Source organism: Daphnia pulicaria, chromosome 7, assembly GCF_021234035.1.
Source record: "Daphnia pulicaria isolate SC F1-1A chromosome 7, SC_F0-13Bv2, whole genome shotgun sequence".
Lineage (NCBI taxonomy): Eukaryota > Metazoa > Arthropoda > Branchiopoda > Diplostraca > Daphniidae > Daphnia > Daphnia pulicaria.
Genome location: NC_060919.1, coordinates 1,409,300 through 1,430,728, shown reverse-complemented (window position 1 = coordinate 1,430,728; position 21,429 = coordinate 1,409,300). Strand labels below are relative to the sequence as shown.

The 21,429-nt window shown below is 48.2% G+C and overlaps 1 protein-coding gene across 16 annotated transcripts in view; it reads left to right on the top strand.

Annotated features, from left to right (window-relative positions):
* Nucleotides 1-21,429, top strand: part of LOC124349357 — a 68,116-nt gene that overhangs the window by 6,551 nt on the left and 40,136 nt on the right. For all 16 annotated transcript variants that reach the window (XM_046799846.1, XM_046799859.1, XM_046799860.1 and 13 more), the window contains exons 3-31: nucleotides 515-941; nucleotides 1,831-1,935; nucleotides 2,042-2,158; nucleotides 6,971-7,102; nucleotides 7,308-7,423; nucleotides 7,537-7,810; nucleotides 8,683-8,802; nucleotides 8,955-9,088; nucleotides 9,562-9,799; nucleotides 10,069-10,191; nucleotides 10,395-10,529; nucleotides 10,947-11,180; nucleotides 11,263-12,446; nucleotides 12,729-13,488; nucleotides 13,560-14,249; nucleotides 14,325-14,979; nucleotides 15,043-15,653; nucleotides 15,722-16,628; nucleotides 16,728-16,768; nucleotides 16,861-17,073; nucleotides 17,157-17,291; nucleotides 17,372-18,832; nucleotides 18,905-18,955; nucleotides 19,023-19,108; nucleotides 19,172-19,644; nucleotides 19,715-19,890; nucleotides 19,963-20,637; nucleotides 20,709-20,960; nucleotides 21,035-21,178. In XM_046799846.1, the coding sequence (XP_046655802.1) occupies nucleotides 515-941; nucleotides 1,831-1,935; nucleotides 2,042-2,158; nucleotides 6,971-7,102; nucleotides 7,308-7,423; nucleotides 7,537-7,810; nucleotides 8,683-8,802; nucleotides 8,955-9,088; nucleotides 9,562-9,799; nucleotides 10,069-10,191; nucleotides 10,395-10,529; nucleotides 10,947-11,180; nucleotides 11,263-12,446; nucleotides 12,729-13,488; nucleotides 13,560-14,249; nucleotides 14,325-14,979; nucleotides 15,043-15,653; nucleotides 15,722-16,628; nucleotides 16,728-16,768; nucleotides 16,861-17,073; nucleotides 17,157-17,291; nucleotides 17,372-18,832; nucleotides 18,905-18,955; nucleotides 19,023-19,108; nucleotides 19,172-19,644; nucleotides 19,715-19,890; nucleotides 19,963-20,637; nucleotides 20,709-20,960; nucleotides 21,035-21,178 (10,669 nt within the window). The remainder of the gene's footprint in view (nucleotides 1-514; nucleotides 942-1,830; nucleotides 1,936-2,041; nucleotides 2,159-6,970; nucleotides 7,103-7,307; nucleotides 7,424-7,536; nucleotides 7,811-8,682; nucleotides 8,803-8,954; nucleotides 9,089-9,561; nucleotides 9,800-10,068; nucleotides 10,192-10,394; nucleotides 10,530-10,946; nucleotides 11,181-11,262; nucleotides 12,447-12,728; nucleotides 13,489-13,559; nucleotides 14,250-14,324; nucleotides 14,980-15,042; nucleotides 15,654-15,721; nucleotides 16,629-16,727; nucleotides 16,769-16,860; nucleotides 17,074-17,156; nucleotides 17,292-17,371; nucleotides 18,833-18,904; nucleotides 18,956-19,022; nucleotides 19,109-19,171; nucleotides 19,645-19,714; nucleotides 19,891-19,962; nucleotides 20,638-20,708; nucleotides 20,961-21,034; nucleotides 21,179-21,429) is intronic.

Here is a 21,429-nt window from a genome sequence, read left to right as displayed (position 1 = left end):
GGTTTGTTGTTGTTATTCTTAAAGAGGACTAGCCGGTCCGTCACGGCCGCCAACTCGCACAAACAAATAATTAAAAAAACACAAAACAGAAATCAAATCCCGGAATTCTGCGGTAAATGTGCCAGTTGGCGAAAGAATCCGCATCATTTTTATTCATCCGTTTCCCAAAAAAAAAGTTCTCCTTTCACTGTGCAATCTGCATATGCGCCAAAATGGTTGACGCATATCCATACCAGCAGCCACCCAAAAACAAATTTTTTCTTCCGCCCCTTTTTTGGGACGATCCAGCAGCCGCGCGTTCACTTTCCACATGTAAGAATGTTCCGTCTACAAATCACCAGATCTCCTCCCTGTGTGCCATCAACTACAAGAAAGAATTGTTTACCCCAAGCCAAAGATTATATGACGAGATAAAAAGACCCTTGTTGGCCATAATCTCATGTTAATATCAAAGATTCAAAAGGGCTATTTACCATAATAATGTTTTTTCTCTTTTGTTTTTTTCACTCTATAGATTTCTGCCGATTATGGTCGGAAGAATCCCAGCAGTGGACCCGGTCCCGGTGGAGGGAGGGCCGCACCCCTGACTGGTCCGGTCTCGCCTTTGCTTCCAGTGCGGACGCCATTACCGGTGGCGACTCCTGCCGCTTCTGGTAAACAGACGACAGCCTCATCGGTCGGCCGACAACCCCCGTCGAAACCTTCGAATTTGACTCGACCGATTTCGGCCAATCGAGGACGGGCTGCGGGACCGGCCGCCGTGGTTTCACGGCCGCGTTCATCCGAAGTCTTCTTCTTGCATCTGGACGACGGCTATTTCGGCTGTCAAGTCAACGAGTCCACCGACGTCCTTCAGCTTTACGACATCTCAAAGTTGTGCGACGGCATCTCCGACTGTTTCCTCGGCTCGGACGAGAACCGTGGCAAACTCAAATGCACCGGTAAAAAATAAGGAAAATTATTATTCCCCTTTCTCCTCATCGGCCATTGTTTCTCCTCGACGGGCCGTGACGGAAGGAGGGGGGGAGAGAGATACCTCCGTCGTGTTTATAACCGACTCGCCCTTAACGTTTTCTCCTTAACTCATATTCCTATGCGCGTGGCCCATCCGCCCTTTTTCTTCTTTAAAAATATTTTTTTATTATTTTTCCTCCCAACTGAAAAAAGTGTGTCAAGAATCCCCCCCCCCCCCCCATTTTCGGCAGGATTTTCTCTTTCCTTTATGGTCGCATCAGCCCAGGAGCAAAAAAATTTAAAATGTTGAAATTATTAGACAAGTTAACGATTTCAATGCCCCATTTATCGGTGGTGAAAGATGATTCCATTCGCCCGGTTAAAATAATTTTCTCCCGAGCAAAAATAAGAAACAAAAACTTTAATTTGTTGTGGCGTCATTTGAATCAATTTAGAATCAATTAAGAGCGAAATTGAGAGAGAAAATTGTTTTTGAGGTTTTGAATTGAGGGTGTCGTTAGGTATAGGCTAGATTAATAAGTGCCTTATACCTTCTCAAACATCCCGAAACTTTCGCTACTTGTTGAAGCAACTCACGCCCTTTTCCCAGCTTAAAGCCCCTGGGAGTAAATGAGGTGTGGATCTGTGTCGTTTTAGACCGGTAGGATCCCAACAAATAACACACGATCGTGCTTGACTACTTGCACGTGTACACACTATGATGAATTCACAGGTGAACGCGTGAAAATCCCCTTCATCCATAATTCAATTTCGTGATTTCTTTTTCCTTCTTCTTTTTTTTTTAAATTTTGTAATTCGTGACATGTGGGAAAACCGCGTGATTATTTTAAAAAATCATTGATTTATTTTGCGCAGGTGATTGCGTCTTGACCGAAGGTGCCCGATGCCAAAATGGCGCCTGTCTGGATCACGAGTGCCATTGTAACGACGGCTACGGAGGCTGCGGCTGCTCTACCCCAGGTAAAAAAAATAAATAACTAACGCTGAAAATGGGCAAAATGATTATTGCGTAGTCCGTTTTTTCACTGAAATCAAACTGACGCACAAATTTTTTTCTCCCCCCCAGACGAAAATGAGTGCAAGTATCGACCTTGTGACGTGTTCGCTCAGTGTACCAATACCTTGGGCAGCTTCACCTGTACCTGTTACCCAGGCTACGAAGGCGATGGTTTCACCTGCACGGGTAAGTTTTTTGCACGAAAAAATTTCCATTGGAAAATCGCCAAAAATGTTCCGGTTCTGATTGTGTTTTGTTTCTTGTCTTAACGACAAGAAAAAACCCCAAAAGTCAATTTTTTGATACGAAAAAGGTGTGTCATTGGTTTGGCTCGTGTGTTCCTAGTAGGACACATTTCCGCCCTCCTCCGTCCTGGTTCGGTTTTAGGTTTCCCGCCTGTCTATCCTCTCACCTTTCGGTGGGTACCACTCCGGAGTATATGCAACAGCACAGCAGCTCTCTCTCGATTCATTGGCGTGGCTCACATTCACGACCTTCATAACCTTATAAGGCGGCCCTGACCATCTACGGACTATAAGTCTTCAAAGGGGGGGAATGATAAGAAGGAAAAAAAGAGATTATATGAAAGGGAAGGAGAGAAATCCCTTTTTACCACACTTTTTATTCGTTCCTTCTTTTCAACGTTGCCTCCGCCAAGGCTTAAAAAGGATTTGCCCAGTGTTCAAGCAACTTTCCAACTGTTTGTGGCTGGTGGCGTTCCTGGCCGCTTTGCCAATTTTGATTTCAATTCCCATTTCTACGACATTTTTATAAAAAAAGTTTTTTTAAACTAAGAATTTTGAATGTTTGAATTCCTTTGGGTTGGCGCCAAAATAATTCAAAATTAGTCGGAACGAAATTCTTTTAAAAAAATTCCCCCCCGTCATTGATTGGCCGCCATTGCTGTTGAAGCGGCGAAAAGAAAACAGAAGTGTCTGGTATGTTACAACAAACGTCGAAAATATACGTGTACACACACCTGGCTTGGTTGTTGCACGGCGAGACAAGCCCCAAGGTGTCGTCCGCGGGAGTCCGATGATTCGGCCGACGGCAAGGCCACACCGTCATCATCATTTCTCTCTCTCCCTCGTTTCCTTTCATTTTTGTTCTTTTCGCTGATGTCTTTAAAAGTTGTCTCTGGTGTTGTTGTTGTTGTACACCCACCAGTTTAGAACGTCCTCCCCTCCGCAGCATTTTGCCGATGGAAGAAAAAATCTGGTCGTGTAAAACTGTGGGAAATTTGAACCCGCCGACATAAGAATGAGCGTAGGAAGAAGAGACGGAAACGATCAAAAATTCTTTTTCTCAGATGAGCACAAAAGGGGAAAGTTCACCAAACAAAAACCCAAAAAATGTTTCGTGAGTTTCACATGGGGCCCTCCGCGGGAGCATTTTTTTGCGGCGCTGTAATTAAATATTTAATTATTTTTTAAGGAGGTGATGGGGAGGGGGGAATTTGGCTTGTACCATAATGACAACATGCAACAGATTTTTTTTTTTGTTTCTAGTTGAGAGAGAAAAACTAAAAAAATTGGTTTCGGAATGAGCCGGTCGACCTTCGCTATACTTGACGCAACCGAGACGCGGCAAAGAGTAGGAGGTGCTTGTACAGTAGTACTACTACCATAACATTTAACTGAAGGCCACGGTGGACCCCAACCACACCTGAGTATATAGATAGATCCTAGGGAAAAAATAAACCAAAGGGGATTATGTTCGACATGCAACTGACGAAAAGATATACCCGACCACCTTAGAAGCGATGGTTGTAAAATTAAATTTAGAAGAAAAAAGGGGTTGGACTGTATCATAGCGGCTTTTTTTAAAAGTGAAATATATTCAGGTATAAAAATGGGTTCATCCCCAGCGCGGAAAATTGGGAAAACGCAATTTTCACACGATGTCGTCATTTTTTTATTTTTTTTTTCAAAGTTGAATTTCCCACTCGGATTATTTTTTTGCGGCGGTGTTGCGTGATGGTGATGGAAATTCCTGGCCACTTTTGATTTCTTCCTTCATCTCCGGCTCTTTTTAAATAGGTAGAAAATGATGTGACAGTTGTCGTGATCGTTGCGGTTTTTATATGTTTAGTCATCATAACTCATCCGCCTTTTTGATGGGATATTCGAAAGGCCCCAGGAGCAAAATGCAATAGGCGATAAAGGTCATGGGGGAGACATTGCTCTCTCCAAGTCGATATGAAAATTTTGGGCATTTCTTTTTGACATTGTCATCCATACCGCCGGTGATTTTGAGAAGAAAAAAAATGACGAGAGCAGATAGTTAAAGCTGTGCCATGACAACCGGTTTTTTTTTTCTATCCTTCCTGATGAACCGATTTGTTTAGCTTCTCGGTGGTATAAGACCTCCGTTTTGGCAACTTGTCGTGAATTATTCATGCCAGCAGATCTTTCGGTACAAAAGAAGTTTTCCACCTGTTTATGAATAAATATTGGAGGGAACGGTCGAATAGCCATCTTTTTTTTTCGCTATAGCTCCAGGAAGAAGAAGAAGAAGTTTTTCTTGCGGGATTCATCACGACGAACTTGAGCCAGCACGAACAGACACAGCACACAAAAAAAAAAGAAAGAAAGAAATAATAATAATACAAAACATACACAATGAAACAGCTCGCGAAGAATAGCGACGTATATATACAAGACAGTTCCTCCGCTTCGGCTGCTGGGTGCTGGTTAATAGCCAAAAAGGTGAATGTCCGGTTATTGCTCCAGCAGGCAAACGGGCTAAAGAGTTTTTTTTTTTTGACATGGACCAACGAAACAATGAACAATTCTCTTTTTATTAGATTTTGGGGGTCCTTCCATCTTTTGCTCGAGTTGTTGCATCACTTTCCATCTTTTTCCTTTTTGTCTCCCAGGATGAAATCGACGACAAAAATATGTTGGGAAAGAAGATGATGTAAAAAGGGAAAGGAATGAATGAACAAGATCATAACCTTTCTTAGCTACATAGCACCCGCCCTGGAAACGTAATTTCTTGGCGTGACGTTTTATGAACGCGTTGGCGCCAATTTGTTTGTTTGTTTGTTTGTGTTTTTATTATTGGTCTCGTGTATAGAAAATGAAAATGGGGGTAGAAAGAGAACGGGGGCCCCGCATTATGATTGGCGAACACGTTACATAATGTGCGACCCGCCAGCAGCTATTGATTATTTATTTTATTAAAAATTCTTTTATAAGATAGAGCTGTCGCCATGGCGCACGTAATCGGTGGTTGTCTTGTTTGGATTCGCTGCCTTTCCAAACATAATAATCAATTTGACACATGTTGTCATGTGCAGTGTCAACGGCGTGACCTTATTTTTCCCATTACATCCAAAGCCGTTGAACTCCTCCTCCATACGTCTTACTAAATAACTTTGAATAGTTGAGAAACAGTTGGACATAGTCTATACATTAGACCGGTTTACACGTTAAAAGCTATTCCCCCAGTTGCCCAACGCCATCGTGATCCCATATAAGAAATATAAAAAAACAAGTCTTTTAAATTACCATCTTATTATTTTATTTCTTTCTACACATCGTGTATTCGCTACGGGTTTTCTAGATATTTCTTGCGCAATCGTACACAAGTCTCAAGGTTTTTCCGCTTCTTTTTTTCTTAGCGAAAAAGCTTTTTTAATGTCCTTTTATTATTTCCCATGTAAGATTATGTCGAGTTCTTTTTTTATCTCTCACTCTGCCCAACACTTTCCATTTTGGCACGGATTTTGGTGAATCAAAACATAGCACGGCCATACAAGAATCCCGAGAAAAAAAAAAAAACGACTCGGAGAGTTTGAGGTGACCTTAATTTGAGCGTATTAGGATTCTCGTCTTGTTGCCTATATAGTGACGTGCTGGCGTCATATCGTTAGACGTGCCACGAATCTATCGGGTGGAGTTGACATCAATTTCGAAGGCGATCACTCAACTAAAAAAAAAAAAAATCAAATCTCGAAAAAGTCTTGAACACATTTTGTTTTTTTGAACATAAGAAACGCCCCCACCCCCTTTTGAAGGTCCTTTTTACGTAACGTAACAAAAAATACACATGTATAATATCCGGACGTATTTTTAGGTGGTCGAATTGAGGCGAAGGACTTTGAGCGTCCGGTTCCGCGCCGTTTCCAAAATAACAAACCCCCAAACAAAAAAATACAATATGGAATAACTTTTGAGGTTTTTCATTCTATCTGATGAGCTAAACGTGAATTCGTGATCGCGTCCATCTGCTAATGACGATAGAAAAGCCACAGACAAATTTCTCTCCGAGACGGACAGTTATATATAATATTCGGACGCGCGGGCTCAATTCCTTCACGTTTTTCTTTCGTTATATTTAAAATAAAAATGTTCTAAAACGTTCCCGAGCCCCTTTCCAAGCAGCCACAACTGAAAAATAAAAAAAGATAGAGAGAGAGAGAGACGGCCAGGACGCCATATATGGTGCAAAAGAGGGCTCGGTGTTGACCCACTTTCTAACATATAACGCCCGTGATGTGTCTGAGCATTCCCCTCTCTTTTCCTTCCATTATTCTTCACCTCTCTCTTCTTCTTGTTATATAGGTGTTCTCTCCTCTTCCATCTATTCGTCCGTATTGTTGCCTATATTCGTGTGTGTGTGTAAAAGAAAGAAGACGAAAATCGACTTGCGCGTGCTAGTTCCGTATATGTGAAAGTCTGACACCGTGAAAGAAAATGGGAAAGAATATTACGTGTACGTGTATACTGGAAACTAAAAAAAATATATCGGGAAAGACAAAAGATAGAAAAACCATCTGGTTCCATCCGGGCTCGTTTGATCCGCACGATAGGGGTGTGCATACCGGGAGATGACGGAATCGTTACCAGCAGAATTCAAAGTTTTTTTTAAAATACTCGCGGGGTCCGGTCAAAAACGGCGTAGATTTGCATATGATGATGGATCAAAATTTCGCATTTGTTCTGTGCATTTCTGGGTTTTTGAATGAATATTTATTTTCTATTTCTTCTATAGATATCGACGAGTGCAAGAATCCGGAACTGGCGGCCAAATGCGTTGAAAACGCCGAGTGCTGCAACCTGCCGGCCCATTACTCCTGCAAATGTAAACCCGGTTTCCAGGGCGATGGAGAGAAACAATGTCTGGGTAAGCCGATTGCATTTTCGGTTTTTCTTTAAAAGAATGTCGCTTTTTTTATTGGATACAACGACGATTATATAATTTTAAGAATCACGGACGTGACGCAAACGAGTTTGTCCGTTTCAATTGAATCCTTCGTTAAAATCTCCCGACTACCTGAATTGATTGTCATCTGTTTAAAATTTAAAAAATAAAATTTAATTCTTTTTAGACATTGACGAGTGCCAAAATCCCGGGTCCTGCGGCCTTAACGCCCTCTGCGAGAACACGCCGGGCAATTATACCTGCGCTTGCCCCGACGGCTACGGAGGCAACCCTTACGACGGCGTAAATATAATTTTGTGCCATCATCCCCATTTGAATCGATCAAAAAATCACGATGATGATGTCTATAATTATTATTTCTATTCGATCCTCTCTCTCATTTTGATATTGCGCAGTGCGCCGATATCGACGAGTGCGAGCTCGGCAACGCTTGCGGCACCGGAAGCCTCTGCACCAACACGGACGGCGGTTACAAATGCGCCTGCCCGCCCGGTTACAGCGGCGACCCCAAAGTGGCTTGCGTCGACGTCGACGAGTGCGCACCGCCGCCGCCCGGCGTCAAAGCCACTCCCGTTTGCGGACGGAGCGCCATCTGTGACAATCTGCCCGGAACTTTCAAATGCCAGTGCCCGCCAGGATTCAAGGGCGACCCTAAAATTGCCTGTCAAGGTTTTTTGAAAAATTTTCTCCTTTTTCTTAACCAAAAAACTAAAAATATTTAAAAGATGGCGATCATCATCATCATGCACGAAAAAAATGCTATGCTATTATAGACAACAAAAATCGGTCACGCCGCCACTTAAATATTTTTTTTTTTCCGTTTGCCTTAACGCTAATATAATTACAGACTCTTTTCAAGCTGCTGCAATAAGAGTTCGTTAACTCCTTTTTGGTGCTTCATTGTCTCAATTTTCTTTTCTTTCGGAAATCCGGGTATTTCTATTTTTCTTGTCCGGCAACTAATGATTCTTTATTTTATAACCTTTCAACTGGTGAAATATTTATTTTTTTCTTGAAACTATAATTAACATTAACAAAATTAACACCCCACCACAAAATCCTTGCTGGCTTTGGTTAGATGTTGACGAATGCTCGGCGGCCAATGAAAAACTGTGCGGATTGGGAGCCCAGTGTGTGAACTCTGCCGGCTCGTACGACTGCGTCTGCCCGTCTGGCTACAGCGGCGACCCAAAGTCCCGATGCCTAGACGTGGACGAGTGCGCCGTTACTCCGTCGGTTTGCCGGACTATTGCGGGCGCCCAGTGCTCCAATCTCCCCGGCTCTTACCAGTGCTTTTGCCCGGTTGGCTTTCGAGGCGATCATAATAACAACAGCAACAACCTGCTGCTGCTGGCCTGCCACAGTTAGTTATCGGCTCTTTGCTCTCTTTACCTTGTAACAAACTCAAAACAAATTACCATTACTAATTTCGTCCTGCTTCCTTCTGGGTCAAGTGGGTTGGCGATGCGTTACGGTTTATTATTTTTTTTGGTTCAGATTTTTGTTTTCTTTTGTAACTTTCACTTTTTGACTCCATTCAGACATCAACGAGTGCCTGAGTAAGCCTTGTGGCGCCAATGCGACTTGCACCGACACCGTCGGCAGTTTCAGCTGTTCGTGCGTCGAGGACTTTACCGGAGACCCCTACCGAGGATGCGTGGGTATGTAGGCCATGGTGGAACACATGCACTAAATATATAGCCCATAAATGTCACGCAACCCCCCCAAAAAAGATTCCCTATTGTCTTATTATTATTTTAACCGTGATTAATGGCCTAACTTTAAATTTTTTTTTAAATTTTTAAATTTCAAGACATTGACGAGTGCGCTGTGCTTGCTAGCCCTTGCGGTAAGCAGGCTATCTGCGAGAACGCCGTGCCCGGCTACAATTGTCGCTGCCCTCAAGGATACGCCGGTCAGCCTACGCCGGACGTCGCATGCGAACAGGTGATGATGGGGGGGCCATTTCATTTCAACAATTCACAATCCCCACGCCTATTTTCTCATTCAAAAAACGGGGAAAAAGGCTTTTTCGGTTTATTATTATTCTTCGTTTGAAACACTCGTCTGTCAAGCTGTCAAAAAAGATACTTGGGCTATTCCCTTCCAAGGCATTGCCTCTCAGCCGCGCTCTTTATATAATAGTGAATGATTATTATTATACCTGGACGTGGCCGGATCAATCGCACATTGGGGGAATGAGGTTACGCGATGCGCCTCTCTGATGACGTGGCATTTCCCGTTTTCTATCTGTGTGTGTGATTGTGAGACACACCATCATCGATCTCCGTCTCTTAACAGATTTCTCCAGTTGTTTTTCTTATATATGACCACCAGACGAAAGTTTTCTCTTTTTTTTGACTCCGTTATATCTCGCAGGAATTCTAATGGAAAGATATTTTTTGTGTGTTTGGGTTCAGGTGGATGTTGCCACCGTCTGCAAAGGGAATTTCGATTGTGTCAACAACGCGGAATGCCTGGACGGCCAGTGTTTCTGCCGCAACGGTTTCCAGCCTTTGGGCGCCACTTGCGTCGACATTGACGAATGCGCCAAGAACCCTTGCGGACCCAATTCCGTCTGCACCAATCTACCTGGCAGCCATCGTTGCGAATGCGAGGCCGGTTTCGTCGGTAAACCCCCGACCACCCCGTGCAAAGGTAAATGGACTTTCAATGAATTATTCAAATGATGCATTGAATAATAAGGGAACAGAGAGAGAGTAACGGGGTGCTCATGACCGTTGGCGAAGAGAAGCCGATCGTTACATTCGGACAATCTCGTTTTCATTTTCTTTTAAATCCATCGGCGTGTGTTTTCAGTTTCTGTTGTTTGAGAGAGAATAATTCCGGTTTTCCATCATCACGGCACTGGCTAATCTTCTTTATAATTTTCACTTTTTTCTCGATTGACAAATGATGCCTTGCAGCTCCTTGCGAAGATGTGAAATGCGGCACTCACGCCACTTGCAAGACCCAAGGCGAAGAAGCGTTTTGCGTTTGCGACGATGGATGGACCTACGATCCGGCCAACATCGCCGCCGGATGCCAGGGTACGTTGGCCTCTCTCTTCTTTTACATTTTGACTATTTCATACTAAAAGAAAACAGAACCCACTGGCCAATTGGGAGTCATTAGCGGTGCGGTTATTTTCATTTTGAGACTGTCGGAGAGATTCCAAATAGCTCCGAGACAGGATGACCGTAACACAAAAAAATTTGAATTTCTTCGCGATGTTGTTATAAATTCTTTCCAGATATCGACGAATGCGACCTCGCCCAAGGCCTCCTGAGTCGGTGCGGAGAAGGAGCCATTTGCAGCAACACAGCCGGCAGCTTCAGTTGCCAGTGCCCGCCAGGCTTTTCCGGCGACCCGTCCACCAGATGCCTCGGTATATTATAAACATATGAATTGGAATATTTCCGCTATTTCAGCTCTAATAATCTGACGGCGGAATATTTTTGTGGAATTCCTATATTTCGATTGCCCATATGTAATCATCATCATAAATCATGATTGGGTTGATATGCCCTTGGGCGATTGTTAACGAGTCACGAATTATATAGGGAAGAAATGCCTCGCGGTCAATTTGTAAATGCGTGATTTCACTTGAGACTTTTTCTTCGAAAGAAATCGAAATTTTGACCAATTCCAGTTTTTAATTTGATTTGTCTTTCCCTTTCTTTTTATTCCTTTTGTTGGTTTTTATTTGTTCGAAAGGGAATTGAACTGATTACCTCAACCGGTTTATGATAATTTAATTGACTAAAAATTTTATTTCGTTTTTGTACATTTGCGACTTTTTCAGATATCGATGAATGTCAACGTCCTGGTGTTTGTGGCACGGGCGCCATTTGCGTCAATGTCCCGGGTTCGCATGAATGTCGCTGCCCGGAAGGAACTGCTCCGGAACCGGACGCCAAAACCAAGTGCGTGTCTCTGATGCGCTGCGCCATCGACGACGATTGTCCAGGCAATTCCGTCTGCGATCCTACCAAGGAATGTTTATGCCCCGAACCCAACATCGGCAAAGATTGCAGACGTAAGTTTTTTTAAAAATTAAAAATTTAATTCTAATTCATTCAACTTTAATTAACCGAATGAAATTTTTTTAAACTGGACAGATCCATGCGAAGGCGTCCGCTGTTCGGCCAATCAGGAATGTATGTTGATTAACGACGTGGCCAAGTGCATGTGCTCTTCCGGATTCACTGGCGGAGTCAACGGCGGTTGTGTCGACATCGACGAATGTTCCACCGGCCAGAAACCTTGCGCCCAGGGAGCCGTTTGCCGCAACGAACCCGGCCGCTTCGTCTGCGAATGCCCCAACGGATTCGAAGGCGAACCCTACAAGACTGGATGCATTGAGAAAGCCACAGCCCCGCCCGGATGCAGCATCCTCCCGTGCCCCAGCGGCGAAGTTTGCGTACCGTCAGACAATGGCGGCGTTTGCGTGTGTTCCAGAGGCTGGGTTCGTGACAAGACCACGGACCTCTGCCGGGACATCAACGAGTGTCTGGAATCACCTGCCGACAAGCCTGCCTGTGGCTTCCGGGCCGTTTGTAAGAATTTGCCAGGAAGTTACGACTGCTCCTGTCCAAAAGGCTACGAAGGCAATCCGTTCCAGAGCTGCGACCTCTGCGATAGCATCGAATGCCGCTGCCAACCTCCTTATCGCGTCGTCGCAGGAGCCTGTCTCCTGGCCGACTGCGCTGGCGGCAAACAAACGTGTCCAGCCGGAGCTGAATGCATCACGGTGACGGGCGGAGTCAGCTATTGCGCCTGCCCGACCGGCTATCGAGCCCGACCCGATGGATCCTGCGAGGATGTCAACGAATGCCAGGAAGGAATCAACGGTCAATCGGCTTGCGGATTCGGAGCCGAATGCTTCAACCGTCCGGGCCGTTTCGACTGCCAGTGCCCGGCCAATTTCACCGGCGATCCTTACAAAGGCGTTTGCGCTCCTAGCCAGGTGCGATGCGTCTCGGACACGGAGTGCGGAACCAACGAGCGCTGCGTCCAGCCTGGCGAGTGCATTTGCCCGCCTCCTTACTACACCGACACGGAAGACAACAACAAGTGCAAGAGCCCCTGCGAGCGCCACGCTTGCGGAGTCAACAGCAAATGCACTCCGTCGGATCCGCCCAAGTGCATGTGCGAGCCGGGTCACACCGGCAATCCGACGGTCGGCTGCAGCGACATTGACGAGTGCCGAGATAATCCCTGCGGCCCAGGAGCCATGTGCATCAACGAGAACGGCGGCTTCAAGTGTCGCTGTCCCAGTGGACAATCCGGCGACGCCTATCAGGTACACACACACACACCTGTCATTTCCTTTTGACTTTTTTCAGAGCGTGAGAAAAAAAGAGTTAAATGATGACACAATCCAGCTCGGTCATGGAAGACTCACTTAGTAGGCCAGCAGTCAAAAATGACGGAAACAAAATGATTTCAATTTAACTGGGAAAGCCGAGACTGGAAATACTTCTGTCAGTTCTGTGCCAGTTGTGTGGCAGGACGGACGGTTCTATCCCACCGGAGTCTTGATTGAATTTCTACTAACCAAATTATTATTTTTTTAAATTTCCAGGATGGATGTCAAGGGGAAGCTCGATCCGAATGCCAAGCCGACGATGACTGTGACGGGCAATTGGCCTGCATCCAGGGCGGTTGCGTTAACCCGTGCCAAGCTCTGCCTTGCGGAGCCAACGCCTATTGCGAGCCGGAAGAGCACGCCGCTTGGTGCCGTTGTCTGCCCGGATTCAAGGAAGACGCCAAAACAGGAGCCTGCATCTCACTCTGCCACGACATCCTTTGCGGAGAAAACGCCCAGTGCGTCGTCTCGTCGACCGGCCCCACTGGAACGTCGACCACTTGCGCCTGTCTAGACGGTTACAACGGAAATCCTTTCCCGGGCGGCTCCTGCTCCCCGGACGTTTGCTCCGCCTCGCTGCCGTGTCAGGAGCCCCAACTCTGCGTCTCTGGACGCTGTAAGGAGCGCTGCGAAGGCGTCACTTGCGGCGTAGGAGCCCGCTGCGACAAAGCCACCAACCAGTGCGTCTGCCTGCCTTACTTTATCGGCAAAGCCGATCTCCTGTGCGTGCCACCCGTCATTCCGCCCGTCTGCCAGCCACCCTGCGGCCAAAACTCACACTGCGAATACGGCCAGCCCAACCGCTGCGTCTGCAATGCCGGAACGTCGGGCAATCCGTACGAGTCGTGCGGTGCCCAGGATAAGACCTGTGACGCCACCAAATGCGGAATCAACGCCGAATGTCGCCAAGGAGTCAACCGCGTCGACTGCGTCTGCCCAGTTGGCTATCAGGGCAATCCCTACGTCTCCTGCGAAGGTCAACTTTCATTCATTTCAAATTGTTTCAACCTAAATTAACGTATTTTCTTAACTTTTTAATCGAATTAGATGTCAACGAATGTATCGGTAACGCCTGCGGAGCCAATGCCGTTTGCTTGAACACACCCGGAAGCTTCGACTGTCAATGTCAGGAAGGATTCTCTGGAAATCCTTTCATGATGTGTATGCCCATCGACCAGCCACCACCCGTCCAACCGAATGTCGTCGATCCGTGCACATCCGTCACTTGCGGACCCAATGCGGCCTGCCGGAACGGCCAGTGTCTCTGTCTCCCCGGCTACTCTTCCAGCGCTGGCGGATTATGCTCCGTTCCGTCTTGCCGCAACGATCTGGACTGCGCCAGTCGCGAGGTTTGCCTTCACGTCGATCATTCCGTCAAGAACGGCGGAGTCCGTCGTTGCGTGGACGCCTGCTCACGTGAGCAGTGCGGACCCAACGCCGTTTGCGTGGCCGACACTCACCGGGCCTCTTGCATCTGTCGCGACGGATTCAAGGGCAATGCCAACGTCGGATGCCAGCAAGAACCGGCCGAAGACAAGTGCGCAAGAGATGACCAATGTCCGGGCGATGCCATTTGCGGTAAAGATGTTGACGGTCTACGTGTCTGCGTCGATCCTTGCAAGTCCTTCACCTGCGCCCAGAGCGAATCGTGCGTCATCAAGGCCGGCAAAGCCCATTGCGAATGTCTGTCCAACTTTGTCCGCAATCCGTCCACCGGAACGTGCGAAAAACCAGGACGTAAGTTGGAAGAATTGAAATGGAATTTTGTTTGTTTTTAAAAAAATTAATTTTGTGGATCTTTTTTCTGTTTAGTTCCGGATTGCGTTACCAACACGGACTGTAAATCCGATTCCGTCTGTCGTCAGGACATTTTGGGAGTGAGGAAATGTACGGCTGTCTGTGTCGGTTACACTTGCTCCGCCAACTCGGATTGCCGAGCCGCCAATCACATCGGCCAATGCGTTTGCCGGGCCGGATTCACTGGTAACCCCAACGACCGCAACGGTTGCCGCCCCGTGCCCAAAGATCAATGCCAGACGGACACCCAGTGTAGCGAAGTTGAAGTTTGCCAACCGGACAGCAACGGAGTCCGCCGATGCGTCGCCATCTGCCCGACGGTTCGATGTGGATCGGGAGCCGTTTGCGTGGCCAATAATCACGCCGCCAAATGCGCTTGCCCGACCACTGGCCTTTACGCTGGCAATCCTTCCGGACCGGAAGGTTGTCGCAAAGTCGAATGCCTGGCCAATAGCGACTGCCCTGGAACCAAATCCTGCGACCGCACCACCTACACCTGCAAGCCCGTCTGCGTTCAAAACAGTTGCGGCAAAAACGCCATTTGTCTGGCCGAGAACCACATGGCCATGTGTTCCTGCCCGGTTGGATTGGAGCCCAACCCCCATCCAGAAATCGAGTGCGTTCCAGCTGACCTTTGCACCTCTCAACCCTGTCACGCCTCAGCAATTTGGTAATTCAATTTCACACGTTTACAGCCCCTGGATTTTTAAATTTTAATTTCCATTCCGTTTAGTTCCATGTCGGCCGGAAGAGTGGTTTGCTCCTGCCCGTTAGATAAGGTCGGAGATGCCTACAGGACCGGATGTCGAGCCAACGGAACTTGCCCCAATGGCAACAACGACTGCCCGTCGGAAGCTTCTTGCCTGGACGGCCGTTGTGTCGATCCATGCGACTCCTTCTGCGGGCCGAACGCTGCCTGTCGAGTGATCAATCACAAGCCTTCGTGCTCTTGCCCGCCACGTTTCAACCCGAATCCCACAGCCGAGCGCGGATGCGTCCGCCAGCCTCAGAGTTGCCGCTCAGATGGCGACTGCCCGTCGGGAAGTCCTTGCATGGGCGGCCAGTGCAAAGCAGTGTGCCGAAACGCCCAAGATTGTGCCCAGGGTGAGCGCTGTGTGTCCAGCATGTGCCAACTGCCTTGTCTGAGTCAAGAGCAGTGTCCCAACGGCCAGGCTTGCGTCGGAAGCTACTGTAAGGCCGGCTGCCGTGCCGATTCCGACTGTCCCATCAACCAAGCCTGTTTGAACCATCGCTGCGAAAATCCTTGCCAGCGTGAAGGAGTCTGCGGCACCAACGCCCTCTGTCGTGTCATCGATCGATCCGCCCAGTGCGCCTGTCCCGATGGTAAATTCAAATTTGAATTCAATTCCATTTTTAAAAAACGAAAAATTTCATCATCTAAAATATTTCAGGATTTATGGGAGGACCAACTGCCCAACAAGGATGCATGCGGAACCCTCTCTACTGTCAATCGGGAACGGCCTGCCCAGCCGGCCACACTTGTCAATCCGGTCGCTGCTACCCGACTTGTCGCGATGGAGTGCCCAACGCCTGCGTCGGAGGAGAGCGCTGCCTGTCCGGCCAGTGTGTCAAGATCTGCTACAGCGACAACAACTGTATGCCCGGCGAAGTCTGTATCGACGGTGGCTGCCGGCCAGGATGTCGATCAGACACCGACTGCTCCAACAGCCAAGTGTGCCGAAACAGCCAATGTCGCTGCGCTCCTGGATTCACCGCCGGACCCACTGGAAACTGTGTCGACGTTGACGAGTGCCAGACCCGACCGTGCCACGCCACCGCCCAATGTACCAACACGGCCGGATCCTTCCGCTGTTCCTGCAAACCTGGAACAGTCGGTGACGGCTACACGGAGGCTTGCGTGGCTGCCAACGAGTGTGAAACCAGTTCCGGATGCGCTGATCAATTGGCTTGTCTGGTCCGTCAAGGCGGCACCAAAGCTTGCGCCGATCCTTGCGCCGCCAACACTTGCGGCCCGAACGCCCTCTGCACCGTTGTCGATCACCAACCGTCTTGCAGTTGTCCGCCTTCCACCCGAGGCAACCCCAACGACTCTAAAGTGGGCTGCTTCCGGGTCGACTGTATCGAAAACGAAGATTGTCCCCAGGATCGCACCTGCGACAAGCAATCCTTCAAATGCATCAATCCTTGCGATTCGATGGAATGCTACAACGGACTGTGCCAAGTGAAGAACCGCAAAACCGTTTGCCAATGCGCTCCAGGATTCCGACCCACCCAGGATAACAAATGCGTCGACGTTGACGAATGCAGCACCAATCCATGCCATCCATCTGCCGTCTGGTAAAATTTAAAAAAAACCATTAGCTTTAATTACTTTGGCCGCTGTTATTTTTTAAAAAACCAAATATTAATTTTTTTCTCATCGCTTTTATTTTACAGTCGTAACACTCCTGGCAACTTCCAGTGCGTCTGTCCAGATGGTACGTACACCCCCATCAAACGGCTGTTAACGTTTTAATATAGCCTAGAGTTGTTTGGTTTTTTAACGATCTTTTGTTGTTGATGTGAACAGGTTTAGTTGGAGAGCCCTACAAGGCCGGTTGCAAGAGACCGGGTCAATGTGTCGCCGATTCCGACTGCCCATTGACGGCCTCTTGCGTTTCTGGTACCTGTAAAGACCCGTGCGGATTAGCTGGCGCTTGCGGTAAAGGTTCTGACTGTGTCACCGAAAACCACTTGCCCGTCTGTCGCTGCCCGTTCCAAACCACAGGCAACCCGAAAATCGGTAACAAAAAAAACTAATAAAATTTTCCACCGCTGACCAATTAACTTAATTTTGTTGGTTGGTTTTTACCGGAAATAATTTAGAATGCTACACGCTCCAGTGTGTCGACGGATCAGATTGTTCCCAGAAGGAAGCCTGCGTCAACAACAAGTGCGTTGATGCTTGCGCTGCTTCAAACGCTTGCGGATCCAACAGCGACTGTACCGCCGTAAATCACCGTAAGTGTTTCATAATTAATTACACCTGGACCAGAAATACATTCGGAATATTTTTTTTGACACTGTTTTATAACCCACAGGAGCTGTGTGCGAATGTAAAATCGGTTTCACCGGAAGCCCTTACCAAGGCTGCGTGGCTCTGGTCCTTTGCGCTTCCGAATCCCAGTGCCCGACGTCTCAAACTTGTACCGGTGGCGTTTGCGTTTCCCGGTGCCAGAGCAGCCGCGACTGTCTACCATCGCAGCACTGCATCGAAGGCAAATGCCGTCCAGCTTGTACTGAAAATTCCCAATGCGCCAGCGGCCAGATTTGCTACAACAGCGTCTGCGTCCAGGAGGTCCGTTGCCGCAGCGACCAGGAATGCGGGGACGGTGAAAATTGCTTGAAATCCACCAACGGCAAAGCTGAATGTCGAAACCCATGCGATGGCACGATCCTCTGCGGCCGCAACGCCGCCTGTCAAGTGGTCAACCGCCAGGCCGTCTGCAGTTGCAAGGAAGGCTTTTTCGGCAATCCGCAGGACGATAAGATCGGCTGTCTCAAGATTGAATGTACCAACAACGAGGAATGTTCGGCCGACAAACGCTGTCACGACAATCGCTGCAAAATCGCCTGCATGGTCGAGAATCTCTGCGGTAAGAACACGCTCTGCTTCTCGGAGAAACACCAGTCCGTCTGCAAATGCCAGCCAGGCTACACGGGCAACGTCCAGACCGGTTGCACACCCATCGACTATTGTTCCCAGACGCCCTGCGCGGCCGGAGCCCGTTGCGAGAACACCCGCGGCTCTTACAAGTGTCTTTGCCCAGCCGGAACCGTCGGTGAAGCGTACAAGGAAGGATGCCAGCAGCCGGTTGAATGCCGACAGAACACGGATTGTCCGCCCTCTGCCGTTTGCGGCCGAGAAAAGGGCCAGCCGAAATGTCAGGACGTCTGTGCCGGATACTCTTGCGGACCCAACGCCGACTGTCTGCCAGCCAATCACAAAGCCGCTTGCGTTTGCCGCCAAGGATTTGAAGGCAACGCTGCCGACCGAAATGTCGGCTGCGTCCGTCAACCTGTCAGCTGTAAGGCTCAACCGGACTGCCCGCCCAACACCTTCTGTTACGGCGGAATTTGCAAACCAGCCTGCCAATCCAACGTCGAATGTCAAGACGGCGAGGCCTGTGTCCGTGGACAGTGCGTCAATCCCTGTTTGCTGGACGGCGCTTGCGGTATGAACGCCCAATGCCGGCCAGTAAATCACGCGGCCGTTTGCTCGTGCTCGGCCGGATTCACCGGATCGCCCAAAACGGAATGCATCCGCGTTCCAGTGGCTTGCCGTCGCGATAGCGAATGCGGTAGCGGCAACAGATGCAACGAAGGACGTTGCGTTCCCGTCTGCACTAGCGACTCCAAGTGCGCCATCAACGAGAAATGCGTCGCCGGACAATGTATGCTGACCTGCCGAGTGGACAACGATTGTTTCCTCAGCCACATTTGTCTCAACAACATGTGCACCATCGGTTGCCGACAGAACACCGATTGCGCCACCGATGAAGGTATTAATACAAATCAGGATTTTATTTGGAAGGAATAATATTTTCTAATTTAAAACTCATTTTTCTTTCCAGCTTGCATTGACAGCCGCTGTAAAAATCCCTGCAGCTCCGAAGCCGTTTGCGGTAAGGATTGGCATTGAAATCCTGCAAGTGCTTTTGATTGATTATTTTTGTAATTTACTTTTGATAGGACCTAACGCGTTGTGTAATGTTGTCAATCAACGAGCTCAATGTACCTGTCCAGCTGGATTCTTGGCTTACCCAACTCCCAACACGGTATGATGAATTGCTACAGATTTTTAAAATGATAAATATCTAATTTTAATTGATTTACTGTAGGCCTGCGTCCGAGAGCCAACACCTTGCACCGGAACCAAGAGCTGCGCTGCTGGATTTACCTGCCAGAATTCCGTCTGCCGTCCTCTGTGCTCGGCCGACTCCCAGTGTTTGGTCAACGAACGCTGCGGACAAGGAATGTGCGTGCCTGTCTGTAGACAAGACACGGACTGTTCCAGTGGCGAGATTTGCTCGATGGGAAGCTGCAAAACCGGATGCCGAGTCGATCCTGACTGCCCCATGACTCACGCCTGTCTCAATGCCCAGTGCGTCTCCGTCTGCGCCTCACCGGCCGCATGCGGCACCAACGCCAAGTGTACCGGAACCAACCATCGAGCCCAATGCTCTTGCCTCGAAGGCTTAGTCGGAAACGCTAAAGTTGCTTGTCGCTATCCACCATCCACCTGTACCGGAACCACCGACTGTTTGGCCAACCAGAAATGTATTGGCGGAATGTGCCGTCCCGGCTGTACCAAGTGAGTTTTCATTTTTATTCCGGTCAAACATTTCTTGAACTAATTCCTCCTTTAAAAATTGTTGCAACAGTGATCAAGGATGTCTTTCCGATTCCCGATGCATCAACGGAGCTTGCAGTCCCGTCTGTAACAGCGACAACTTTTGTGACCGTGGTCATGTCTGTCTAGATCGTGTTTGCGTCGTCGGTTGTCGTAACGACGCTACTTGCCCGGCCAGTCAAGCCTGTATCAACAACAAATGCGTCGGTAAGGATTCTTTATTCTCAAACTGGTGATTTTGGGATGGATTAATTCATTCATTAATGGAATTTTTAATAGATCCTTGCCGAGTCCCTAATGTTTGTGGCAACTGCGCTGTTTGTGAGGTCATCAATCACGCAGCCCAGTGTACTTGCCCGTCGGGATCGATCGGTAACCCTCAGGTTGGATGCGCCATCACTCCGACAAGGTGTTCCACCAACGGCGATTGCGGTTCAGGAGCTTGCATTTCCGGTTTGTGCTCGAAAACCTGCACGAAGATCAACGATTGCAGTTGCGGTGAAACCTGCGTCCAGGGACGTTGTCGCCTCAAGTGCTCGGCGGACAACCAGTGCCCAACTGGTCAGCTCTGCCGATTCGGAAGCTGCGCCGCCGGATGCAAAGCCAACACCGATTGCGCCGTCCAACAGGCTTGCATTAACGGACAATGTAAAGATCCTTGTCAAGTCAGCCCGTGCGGAAAAGGAGCGGAATGCCGAATCTCTGACCACCGAGCAGTTTGCCTCTGCCCCAACGGCTACTCCGGAAATCCGACTGTCGGTTGCGAGAAGAACGAATGCGAACGCGACGGCGATTGCGACATGGAAAAGCGCTGCCAAAACAACCGCTGCGTCCTGCCGTGTCTCGAAGCCGGAGCTTGCGGAGTCAACGCCGTCTGCCGCTCTGTTAACCACAAGGCCCAGTGTCTTTGCCCACCCGGTTACTTCGGCAACGCTCAAATTGATTGCAAACAAGGTATCTATTTAATTTATTTTTCTGAAATTTATTTGAGCCAGATGTTGACTGGATTATTCCGTTCGTTTTAGATGTCAACGAATGTTTAAGCAATCCTTGCGGTGCCAACGCTGTTTGCACAGACAACGTGGGTAGTTTCACCTGCACTTGCTCACCTGGATGCATTGGCGATCCTGTCAGGGGCTGCCTTTGCACAGCACCGTCCACGATCGATCCTTGCGCCGATTCCGGCTGTGGACTTAACGCCCAATGCCGAGTCGAAGGAAGCCGTCCCGTCTGCTTCTGTCCGCCCAATTATCCATCTGGAAATCCCCGCGTCGAATGTAAATTCTTTCGTTTTTTTTAAATGTTTATTCGATGGTCCGTCGTAACTTATTTCGGGAATGTCGAAATTCAGGTGCTCTTGAAAAACCTTCGATGAGAACGGATTGCCGGACAGAAGGTTGCGGAGAAGGAGCTTCTTGTGTTGCCGATGGCACTCTTTACGTCTGCCGTTGTCAGACTGGCCTCCAAGGAAACCCGGATGTCCGTTGCAGCGCAGGTACAGACAAGTGAACCAAATTGACCGCATGATCATTTTTTGATTTTAGTGAATGGCGCAATTTTAGAATCCGTACTAAGTAGATTGCATAACAACACGAGACATTAGGTCTTTTTCTCTTACACTAGTCGTAGTCTTTCGTGTATTCAAGGATAGTTGACTTTTTTTCTCATTTCTTTCAGTTGATTTCCATTTGTTCTAATGTGTTTACAAGCCGAAATTGACCGAATCATATTCTTTGGTGCTTGTGT